At 40.2% G+C, this 11,993-nt stretch overlaps 2 protein-coding genes across 3 annotated transcripts; one reads left to right on the top strand and one right to left on the bottom strand.

The window, feature by feature from the left end:
- Window positions 1-109: 109 nt before the first annotated feature.
- On the bottom strand, window positions 110-7,384 carry pacc1 (proton activated chloride channel 1). 2 transcript variants are annotated; one of them, XM_055057020.1, is made up of 9 exons: window positions 7,252-7,384; window positions 6,147-6,213; window positions 5,066-5,177; window positions 4,744-4,953; window positions 3,228-3,382; window positions 2,302-2,444; window positions 1,392-1,533; window positions 1,207-1,314; window positions 110-1,112 (listed from the first exon to the last, which is right to left on the bottom strand). In XM_055057020.1, the coding sequence occupies exons 2-9, from the start codon at window positions 6,180-6,182 to the stop codon at window positions 951-953; spliced, it is 1,068 nt and encodes a 355-aa protein (XP_054912995.1). In that variant the 5' UTR covers window positions 6,183-6,213; window positions 7,252-7,384; the 3' UTR covers window positions 110-950. The 2 variants fall into 2 exon arrangements, with proteins under 2 accessions (XP_054912995.1, XP_054912994.1); XM_055057019.1 differs by lacking the exon at window positions 7,252-7,384 and having other exon boundaries at window positions 6,147-6,352.
- Window positions 7,299-10,452, top strand: nenf (neudesin neurotrophic factor). The gene is made up of 4 exons (XM_055057021.1): window positions 7,299-7,511; window positions 7,606-7,666; window positions 7,804-7,907; window positions 9,788-10,452. Exons 1-4 carry the CDS (start codon window positions 7,371-7,373, stop codon window positions 9,962-9,964), a joined length of 483 nt encoding a protein of 160 aa, XP_054912996.1. The 5' UTR covers window positions 7,299-7,370; the 3' UTR covers window positions 9,965-10,452.
- The last annotated feature ends 1,541 nt before the right edge of the window (window positions 10,453-11,993 follow it).

The following is an 11,993-nucleotide window of genomic DNA, read 5'->3' as shown; positions in this document are numbered from 1 at the left end:
AGCTGCCATCTACGTTTGCGTATAAAACAGCTTTTTAAATTTTATTAATTTTTTTGCATATTTATTTAAACATTGATCTGTCAGTGTTAAATCACATTTGGAGACAATATTTTGGGTATGAAATTCAATTTATTTTCAAAAAATTGAACTGTATGAATACTAAAAATTAACAAATTCAGAATTTAGGTTTAATTCCAACAATGACCACATTGACACTTTTTCATCAACACAAAATGTGGAAAAAGAAAAACATTATATGAAAATAGAACATTTTTAAAATTAAAAACACTAAAAACAAAGTTTTCTATTGTTTTGCACCTGTGCATATGTATTAACTGTTTTTTTGCAACCAGGTTGCTGTGTATTGCAGACTTCTGCCCAGGTCCCTCATGAAAATGAAATCCAGATCTCAATGGGATTTACATGGTTATATAAAGGAAATAAAAATAATTTTTTAAAAAGTTCATTTTTTGATAATCCCTCTTAAAATAATCTAGGAAATGTTTCATACATTTTATTTGTTTGACAAAAAACATAAAAGAGAATCACTACACTACTCCCTTCTCGAGTTACCTAGCATCCACAACTGTTTCTCAGTTTCACTATAAAAAATACATACAAAAGGGCGTTTAAAGAATCTCATTTCTCAGCAACATTACTGAGTATGTGCAAAGTTGTGTTCCAGGGAATGTTTAGAAATGCAACAAAATATTTCACTTTTAAAGGAAAATACACCCAAGGTGAATTGGTGAATCTAAAATGCTAAAATCTAGCTGTGTACAAACGTTACATTCCAATCCTTAGTGTGAATTACTCTCCAATTATCAAAAATATATATCAATAACAAGGTTTAAAAAATAAAAAAAGCAGCATGTCTGATAAAAAAATAATTCACTTGAACGTTTCTCTTCATGCCAGCATGTGCGAGCAGAGTTTTCCTGGGTTGCATTTTAGCTTATGGGGTTTAGCTCCCTTGCTTTATGCTTCAGGTGTCTCTTGCGCATCTTAATAATCCACTTTACGGTGAGCTTGGCGAAATTTGCAGCCTTGAAGAGAGCCATGAAGACGACACAGAGGATGCCGATGGAGCTCCACGGATTCGCAGTCACTATCTGCACAGAAAGAAGCACGGCCGACTTGAACACCGACAGACTCACGCGTGCAGGCTATTCTAGCAAGGGCAATAATATCTCTGGGAAAACCTACCAGCCTGATTTCCTGAATGTAAGGATCTCGCCACTCAAAGACAACAAAGAAGAGCTGAACCGTCTGTTCTGATTCAGGTCGCTTGTCGTTGAATTTCACCACTCCCGACTACAAGAAGAACGGACAAAAGTCATGAAAACGCAGCCTCCGATAAAGACGTCTGCTTGTGTGTGAGCTGGTTGTACCTCTTGCCGAAACTCCACCGCTTCGCTGCGTCTGCCGGACGTTTTCACGAGAGACATTTTGACCCAGGTTCTGAATCCTCCAGAAAAGGTCCACATGGAGTAATTCCGCTCGCAGTCCCTCATGAACTCTGACTTGTTCGCACTTGAGGTGCCAGGAAAGAGAGGAGACATGAGCTGCCGTGTTCAGACTAGTTCAACTTCAGACACCTTGAAAAAGTATCTAAACCCCTTCAACATTTTCACGTTTCATCGCAACGACAAACTTCACTGCATTTCATGGTCTGAACTTCGAGGAACTTCCTTTCGGTGGAAGACTTTCAGGATAAAAACTAAAAAGTTGCCACTATCCTCTTGGCTGCTTCCTAATCTTTCTTTAGCCTTTCGGTTTTTGTGTGTTAGCTTGTGTGACATAATGTGAGAAGATCCAAAGGGTATGAATATGTTTCGACGCTGTACAGCTGTTTGATCACATGTTTCAGAAGATAACGGTGCGCTCCCAACAACCTAAAGCTTTCACTAACTTTTAAGTCAATTTTCACCTGACGCTACCGCTTCCCTGCGTTATCTGGGTGACGTTTTGTCATCTGTGCCTGTCCTTTTACAGAGGTACAAATATTTCGACGTCACCACAGCGATGAGAGACAGTTTGTGAGACGCACTGTTCAGCCAAAGGTTTACTTTGTGGTGATAATATACGCAAGCGTTAAAGTAGTCAGATCACGTTTAAATGTTTCTACCTAACATATAAAAGCTTACAATAAGTGCTCAAAGAAAAAGCTGATTGCTTTAAGTTCTACATTGAACTACAATACAGTGAATAGATAGCCTGAAAACGAGCCACCATTGGCAAACACTTGATTATTTCCCATGGCAAACAAAGCAGGATCAATACTTCAGGATTCGCGCTTACCTTTCAATCAAGTCACTGAACTTCGCAAAGAGCATGTATGAAATGGCACTGAAGTCTTCCCGGGTTTCATTCTGGCTGAACTGGATGAAGATCAGCTCTTTGTTTTTCACGTCCGATGGGCCACGGACCACCACGGCCCGTTTCTGTGACACGGCAGGAGAGAGGATGCGTGGCTGTAAATCAGCGGCTGCGGTTCACATGAAAAGAATTCAAACCACTTAAAGGGACAGTATTATGTGTTTTCATAGCACAGTCAAGTGATTTTGCTACCTTCAGTTTTTATAAAAACGCTGCATCTTTCAAGTATGACTTAAAAGAAATGTGAATTTAACCTCTGGAAATAGGGCCTCTGTCTCTTTAAGAAGCTTCTGTTCTTTCACAAACTCCGTCCTCAGGAAGTCATCGCAACATGGCTCCTCTTTTAGCCCCGTAACAATGTTTTTACCAGCACTTCTCTGAGCTCAGTAGATACAAATTTCCACTAGGCATTTGCTGATTGGTGCTGACTAGTTTGAAGGAGCTGAGTGAGGGAAGTGAAAGCTCAGAAGCATGAAAACTGCAGCTCCTCAAAGGCAGGGCTAGGTCCACCCTGGCGTTTTGAACAGCTGAATGGTTGCCATGGAGACTAAAGGATTTCTCAAACATGCATGAAAGAATCAAAGCAACACTCCAGATATGTTGCTTTGCGTCACGTTACAACATGATGCAAATCTAATCCTGCCCCTTTAAAAGTTTTTCCACATTTTTTTCCAATTAAAGCCACAAACTTCAGAGTATTTTTTGGGGGGAGATTTTATTTGATAGCCTCTCGAAGAATGTATTGCAGCATCATTGAAGATTTGAAAATTGACGTTTAAAGTTTCGAGGGGTGTGAATTAATTTTCGGGTCACATACGTTCGACTGAATCATTGCGTTCACGCCTTACCTGTTTGTTCTCTGTGAACGGCCCAAGGTAAGTCACCTCTGTGGTCTCACAGTCCCCTTCCTGGGGCGTACCAGGGTCCACTAGAGGTGGGATGTTGTCGTGGTAGTGATGTTTGCAGCTCAGCAGCAGAGCATCGTCAGGAAACAGAGCGATACCTGATCAGAGGCAGGAAAAAACAAAAAAATGCTAGGAATTTTTTACAGTTCAGACACTCTGACTTGACACGTACTTTAGAGTGCACTTGCTTAAATTCATTTGATCTTTGTGTTTGAATTTGTTTTGTTTTTTTTCAGACGCTGCAGACACAACTGTTTTGGATCAGTTGCCTGGCACCGTGCGTTTCAGCGCTGATGGTATGTAAAGTGATGCGATGCAACAAAAACGTGTTATATCCACGTTTAACACCTTCGCTCGCTCGTTATTTACACCAACTTGATTGCCGGTGGTGCTAAAAAGTAGGTGTGAAATAAAGCTTTAAGGTGCCAAATACTCTCCGTCTCCACTATGTAAACACGTCTCACAAACTGTTCATTTTACCTCAACGAGATTTAACCAAAGAAAAACACTTTCTCCACAGGTGGAAACATAATTATCAGCCTGGATGATGGTTACTTATGTTGTCGTATCACAACCACAATTCTCAGAGTATTTTATAAGGATTTTATGTGACAAATCAACACAAAGCTGAGTGTAATTAAGAATCAGCATGCGCTGTTAGAACGGTGTTATCGGATGCGTGGCTCCACATATCTGGAGAATGTTTTACTCATTGTCGTCGTCACAGAACAGCTCAAGCTCAATCTGTGAAGAGCTGCTGTTAAATCTCGTCACAGACTCTTAATCAAACTCTGACCTTATCTTTGAATGGGCCACTCTAATCAGCTTTCCATTGTATCTCTGGTGTTAGCGTTCAGAGTTTGGAGCACCATGTTTCTTCAAGGATCACATGGTGCTCAGCTCCATCCATACTCTGTTCCACTGGGATCGGCACGATGCAGCTGTCACTGTGTTTCGCCATGCAAAATGCTTCAGGGTGAGTTTCAAAATTGCGTTGTTGTTTCATCTAGCCTTCAGCCACTTTTTTTTTTACCATTACATGGCTTAAGAAAACCTAAAAAGATAAATTCTGATGGCTTTCTGTTCGGCAGCCTCCCAGATTTGGGGATTGAATGACAAATATTTATCCTATCTAGTAGAGGAACTGTCAGAATTAGTTTTTTATAGAGGTGCCCAGACCAGGCCAGTCCAAATTTGAATCAATTAATTTATTTTGGATTTATTTATCTCTTGGATTTTGCATGTATGTCTTTATTGAAGAGGATGTCTCTGTATGCCTTTCAGTGACGTGAACATGATTTGTTGGAAAGACAAATGGGGTGGCCCAACAATTCCAAAATGGGCCACGGCCCCCTGTGATCCTCCCTTGGCAGCACCATTGATTCTATCACCAATTTGTCCCAGTACTCCAAAGATTACCACGGCTCTGCTAATGTTTTTGTGCTGTTCTCATACAAACCAGGAGGAGAGAAGGAGTCCACTTCCTTGTAGCTGACCGACATCACAGGCTGATTAAGTTTGTCCAGAAAGTCGGAGATGGTCTGGTAGGCCAGGAAAATGGCCACGGCAGTCAGCACCAGGTAGATGAAGATGAGCAGCACGGTGAAGACGTTCTTCACGCAGGTTTTGCTGAATCTCCGCGGTGTACTGTTCTCTTTCTCATCACTCTCTGAAGTAGAATAAGGAAGGGTAAAATTACGAGGAAGTGATGCTTTGAGACAAACTGCTCCATGCTGCTAAGTGTGTCTACTTTTCTAACGTAAACAGATTAAACCGCTTGCCTTGTCCGACGATGCTGTTGGACTCCTCAGGAACCGTCTCTGCGTTAACATCGTCAACATCGTAGAAAGAGTCTTGAGACGGACGTCTGCCTTCGTCGTCTTCATCATTGAACTGTTTATTTAAAAGAAACAGAAAAGCGCTCTGGTCTTGACATAGCTTTAAATATGCAGAGTGATTAAACAGTTTATATGATTAACCATGAAGGCCCACGACTGGGTGAAACATCTTCGGCAAGTTTGTGACTGACTTCGCAAAAATAAATCCGCAGAAGCTGGCTTTATTTTGAGAGAGATGATTTCACCAGCCCTCTAATCTGATGAAATCAGCAGAGGTAAACAGAGGTGGATGACAAAACAACGATTAGTACCGCCCATGCAAAAACATGCATGGGCAAACCAGCATTCATTTTGATTATTTTCAGCCGATTTCCTAAAACCATTTTGTTTCAAGTTAAACATTTAACCGAACACGCGAGGGCAACGTATAGTTAACTTAGGGTTGATTTTTTTTTCATGCAGTGTGACTGATTTCACAATGGAAAAAATGTATGAGGATTTTTATTTTTTACTGTTACTTTGATACAGTCTTATTTTGCCACAACTAAATAAGCAGTTCTGAAATGTATTTATATTGTGGTTTTATATTTTAAAAATATTTCAAATTGTTTGCTTTGGTTATATGTTGTTGGGGGTAAATACTGTTAGGGTTAGGATTAGCCCTAAAGTTTGAATTTTATTGAACTGAAGTAACACCACATATTTGGACAAACTTTATAGACTCCACTAGTTTATTGCGCTGCTACACCAGCTCTACTTATTCTCTTAATGAAGCTAAAGTTAAAATCACAGAAGGAAACATTAGAACTGTAACATTTCATCACAGCACCGAATGCCTTTTGCCCTTTGAGTTTGAACAAGACCCGTCCAAAATGGCAACAGCTGAACGACGACATGTTGCTTTGCGGCGTGGTGCTACATGACTTATTATAGGACGTCGTCGACAGCAGAGTCACATGACTCGAAGAGAGTTTGTTTATGGAATATATGAAAGATAAAAAAGGGGGGGCAGCTGTAATGTTACCTGTTGGTAGGAACTCCTGCTTCCCGTCGCGGGCATTCCTCCGCTTTTCTTTCCCTTCTAACTGGAGCTGACGTGGGAAGAAAAAAAACCTTGAAGCTGTTTCTAATTGTTCGCAGACCTGTCTTTAAGTAACGCGTGCATGTTTAAGGAAATATCGCTTCCCGAGCCCAGGGGCGCGCGCTCCAGTTCACCGGCGTCCACTCCAACCCCCCAGTCTGGCGGCCTTGGTGACGACAACAGCGGCCCATCCCGTGATGGCACCTGCACAGGCTTTAAAGGCGGCTGTTTCCTCCATCGTTTCCTAAGTCTGATGGAACCAATGGCTGAGACAAAGTTCTGCTTCTTCTTTTTTTAAAAATATTTCCCCCCCATTAGAGGTCTTCACTGCCAGTCACCAGACAGGAAATGAGGAGACAGACTCAGCAAATGCCTCACGGTCGGGAGTCGAACCCGCGACAGCAGCCTCTGTCTGTATCCCTGAAATTCATGTTTTTACTCCAAATACCTTCACTCTAAAAACACTGCATTCCTCCCACCCCCAAATAAAACCACCAGTTTTTTAAAATTATTATTATTATTTTTTTCACCAAAGTGATTTCTTTTAGGTATAAATCCTTACCTGATGTATTTCTATTTACACATGTGTGTCCTCGTTTATTTATTATCTATTTATTTCCACAAATATCAACCACTAAAATGCAAAAGGATGTCCAAAGAGAAGTTGGGTAAAATGTAAGTCAAATTTATCATTTATACAACACATTTATACACCTTAAGTTTTCTAGTTTTATAGTCAAATAACAACATAAGTATAAAAATTTAAATCATAACAACAACAACAACAACTATAATAATAATAATAATAATAATAATAATAATAACCCTTATTTTACTATATAAAAACCTCGTTGAGATATTAAATCTCTTTTTCAAGAGGGACCTGGCAACATAACAGTGCCATTTACGTTTACAATTGACAACATCGACATTCATTCAGAGGAATCTATACGTTTAGATTTAAAATAATTTTTAAAAATGCATGCAATGAAAAAAATCCTAAAAACTCACATTACGTAGTTGATTGAATAAATATAATTCCCCAAACCTTTTCCGACAAGACTGGTCACATTTCCGAGCGTTCACAAACGCAACACCAAAAGTGTGACGAAAGGGAAGTTGCTGGATGAGTTTCCGCACGAGGTCTGTCCAAACAACGTCCCTGCCATGGCAACGACGCAAGTCTGGGTCCCGCTCGTGCTTCTTTCTGTGAGTTTAGCCGAAGAGGTTCAGCTAAGTCACAAACCAGACTCAAAACCTGTGCGACTTTTCACTGAGGAAGAGCTCCAGAGATACGACGGCAGCCAGGTAACTCCTCGGTATATGAGTGTGTGTTTATGGGCGCTCAGTTCAGTAGTGATAAGGAATAACTCGCTGTCTCTGTGTCTCCTGCCTGTTTCAGGAAGGCCAGCCCATTTACATGGCAATAAAGGGTGTTGTGTTTGATGTCTCCAAAGGAAAAGGTATTTTTTCAAAGAGTGGAGCACGCTGAAAGAAAAGAACTTCTAAAAGTTTAACCCAGACCAGTTTTCTGTCAACCCACATGACAATATTTACTGTGAATAATGCGTCGTTTGTTTGTTTGGCTCGTTCGTTGCAGAGTTTTATGGTAAAGATGCTTCATATAACGCTCTCGTTGGGAAGGACTCCACCCGAGCTGTGGCCAAGATGTCCCTGAACCCAGCAGACCTGACATCTGACACCGTGAGTACCATAAAAGGCCCGGAGGTGCCACCCTCTTCATTGTCCGAACCGTTTTCAGGCCGATATTTGTCCACACACAGAAGGACACCCAATCGTTCTTTTGTTTTGACAACAAATCTGCATTTTCATCTTCTTTCGGTTCACATGAACGCACCACTCCATCATATTATGGGGTTTTGAAACGGTCTATTTTTCACAAAGGGGCTTTTCATTTTTAAAGAGCAGTGACCACTAAATCTTAACAGATCGGACCAGACTGAAACTCGTTACACACACCATCCTGAACTCTTGCTTTCACATGATCATATCTGCCCCAAGCATTTTTTGATATCAGACAAAAAAAAAAGAAAAAATCTTTCGTAAAATGTGAACAGTCTTCAAATAGTAATGTCATTCTTGTTCCTCTTTGCGATTCAGAAATGATTTTATCTCAGCTACGTTTAATGGTTTTAGGCATAATTTTACCACATTTGAATATAAGTGCGTGCTTTGACTAGGACACAGAAAAACCGTCACTTTGACGACAGAATTCATGGTTCCGTCGTTTACATCAAGTGGTCCAGTTTCCAAAGAAGCGAAGCAGCCCCTCATCATCACACTACCACCGCCATGCTCAGCCATCAGCGTGATGTTTATTTTTCCTCTTAAGTGTGCCAGTTTTCTACCTGTTGTGTCTTATTAATCCTCAGAATATTTTCCCCAAAATTTCAGAAATCTTTTTTTTTTTTTTGTGTCAAAGCAATGAAACAATTTTTCTATTCTATAAGTAAGGCAGTAATTAGGTCTGGGTGTGGCTGATAAAATTTACTCACAGGTGATCAATCACAGGTATTGTCAAGAAGACAGTTGGTATTGTTCATCACTTTGGCTTCACAAAGTGCACACAACCAAACTTCCTGCTGTTGTCACCAGAACCTCATCATCGTCCTGTAACTCATCGGATTCAGATTCCTCTGGAGCGAAGACGACCCTCATGTTTGTCCTCATCAGTCGTTACCAGGTGAAGGTCGGCGCTCCGCGGAGCCGACACGCAGCGGAAACCAGAAGCTTACACACGCCTAGTGAAAAGACTCACACACACCTAACGTTAAATCAGGCCAAACCTCTCCTGTGTCAGGCCAGTTAGAATTGCTAGTTATCTCTATTTGCTAAATGCCACAATAATGAGAGGAAGAACATGTCAGAAATTTGTTTATGGATGTCTTCAAATTGGAGTTTTGGTAGCATTACCTTTTGTGTGATTTGGGTCAAACCTTTTCAGTTCACAATATGATAAATTATGATTTGCTAATCTAACTGAAGCATTTGCCTCAAGATTATTACAAAAACCAACTAAAATATCATTGGACCATTTTCTTTCGAAGCGCTTTGAGGCATCAGGCATTGAAATAAACATTTGAAAATTTCAAAACAAATGCATCTTAAACTTGACGATATGGATCAATATTTACATTTTGCATCTGTGTAATTGGATCGTCAATCATTAATCAGTATCGATCGATGCGTTGTAGCACCGCTGGTGGAAAGGCGTCCCCACAGCATCATGCTACCACCACCATGCGTGGTTGATGTTCAGGATGACGTGGGTATCAGAGTAAATACCATGAGTAGAAATGCACACCACACTTTTCAGATATTTTTTTTGTTTGCAAAAATTGAAATCGATGTATTAATATTGCTATTCATTCCACTTCCTTTCACGGACAAGCGACACGTTTTATCGGTCTTTCACAAAGGTACAAATGAAATTCAATGAAGTTTGAGGTTGAGATGTGATCAAAAGTAAAAACAAGGCGACAACAAAAAACGTTCAAACTAGTATGAATAGTTTTGCAAAGCACTATAAAAATGTATTTTTCTTTTTATCTTTCCGTGTACAGACAGGACTCACGGAGGAGCAGCTCCAGTCTTTGGACAGCGTGTTTGAAGGGACGTACAAAGCTAAGTATCCCATCGTGGGTTACACCGCAGCGCGTCTCCTCAACGCGGACGGAAGCCCCAACAAAGACTTCAAACCAGAAGACCAGCCTCACTTTCCAACCAGAGATGAATTTTAACGTCATCTCAGGTTTTTGTTTTTCTACTCTGGTCAAAAAGTGTTCCGATGATTATGTAAGATTCGTTCCCATTATTCTTACTTGTTGTGTTCCCTGTGGGTTATTTGTCTTCTCTGTTTTTGACAAATTTCTTGAGTCATCTAGTTTTACCCTACTTGTTGCCTGAAAGTGCAGGTATAAAAGTCCAGACCTGGAAGGTCCCTGCCCTGCAACTTTTAGACGCGTCTCTGCTGCACCACACCTGAATAGAATATTTAAGTCATTAGCAAGGCTTTGGAGAACTGATCTACACCAGGAGAAGGTAATTAATCCATTTCATTCCAGTGTTTTGTACCTATGGCACATCTAAAAGCTGCAGAGCGACCTCGAGAACGAGCTCTGGTGTTTGAGACTCCTGCCTTAAAGAGAGATTTTATTAGTGTTGCTGAAAATACCAATATTCATAGAAAATGTTCATTTCAAAAATGTGAAATAAACAACCTACTGTACTTCCCGACTCTGTCTGCATTCTTTTCTGTTTGCATTTGCACCACCCTTTAAAAAAAACAACCTGAAACCACCAAAGTCATTTCAACAGATATTTGATCACTGTTCTTGTTAAAAGTGAAGCAGCTCATTTAAATTGCTTAGTTTCTTAAATTGCTTTTAAAGGGGAAGTTTGACGTGTTTTTCAGCCAGATAGTATTATTTTATAGCGCAGTCAAGTAAATATATATGAAATATTACTTAAAAGAAATTTGACTTTGTCATTTAACCTTGTAACTGGGCCTCCACCTTCAGCAAGTCATCACAACATGGCTCCTCGATGGCTAGAAGAATTTATTATTTTTTTGCATTCCTTTGTGTGGGTTTTGAGTAAGATCAGCTTGATGTTTGTGGTTTCTTCGTGACATTAAGATGACTGCGGAAACCTAGTTTTTAGATCAGAAATAGTTTGCGCTGTGCCTTACGTTCTTTTATTCAACTCGATCTGAGACGTGCAGAAAACATCCATTGTTTTTAACTGCTGCGTGTGCTGCCGCAGCTTTCTCCCTGCTCACAGGAACAGAATTCATCCGTTTCCCAGCAGAGCTTATAGGTCCCACGTCTGAGATGTGGCGAAATATAAGAAGCACATCCACTTTCCGTAACCTTCTCTGATCAAAGGTCACAGCGATACAGCTGCTGAGACGGGGGGATTGTCTTTGGGTGGAGCTGTGTGTCCAGGCCCTCGCAGCGGAGGTGAGTCCCTCAGCTCCTCACGTCACTGTTCACACTCTGCCTGTCATGTCAACAGGTTTTTATTCCCTCTGAGACTTTTTTGCTATTTGTTTTGGTCTGCTTGATTTTTCTGAAAAGTATATTTAATACCTGCTTAAATACTTTCGACCAGACGAACGTGGCCCATCGGAACAAATATTCTAATTTATCAAATAATCAACTTGGATATGAAGGACTAAAAACTTTGGAGTTTATTGTTCATAAAACCTTATGTTGTTTTTTTTTAGTAATTATTGCTGCAGAAAATGGTTCATGTCTCCTGGTTGGATGGAGCGCAGGAGTTTTCCATCCGATCCAAAACTCAAGGGAACAAACTCCTAAAACGGGTTTGAACGTTTTATGGTGAATTAAATGTGTTTCACAAATCCCACTCCTTAACTCTATATTAAAATGATAAATAAGAGTCTTGTGGTGCAAAAACAAGCAGAAGTTACAGAACACAAATGTTCAAGATTAATACATTTTAAAAACAGCATTAGAAAAGCAATAAATCATGTGTAATAAAAAAAAAGAGATGTCGCTATTGTCAAGTATTTGTATTTTACAGACAGATGCTGGGTTATTTTCCTCCCTCCATTCAACTCGGGATTTATTACTGCTGTGTAAAAGCAACAATACTTTGGATGATGTAGCAAATAGAGGCCAGGAATGTTCAGCTGTATGGAAGAAAAACCTCCGACCAAAAACGGGGATGGAAATGTTTTATTTCCCGTTTTAGCTCCACTGTCAGGTTTGCATTTAAAGCAGACACACTGAAAAGCCCATCAAG

The sequence above is a fragment of the Poeciliopsis prolifica genome, unplaced genomic scaffold (assembly GCF_027474105.1).
Source record: "Poeciliopsis prolifica strain line A6 unplaced genomic scaffold, Auburn_PproV2 SCAFFOLD047, whole genome shotgun sequence".
NCBI lineage: Eukaryota > Metazoa > Chordata > Actinopteri > Cyprinodontiformes > Poeciliidae > Poeciliopsis > Poeciliopsis prolifica.
This window is presented reverse-complemented; position numbering and strand designations above follow the sequence as displayed.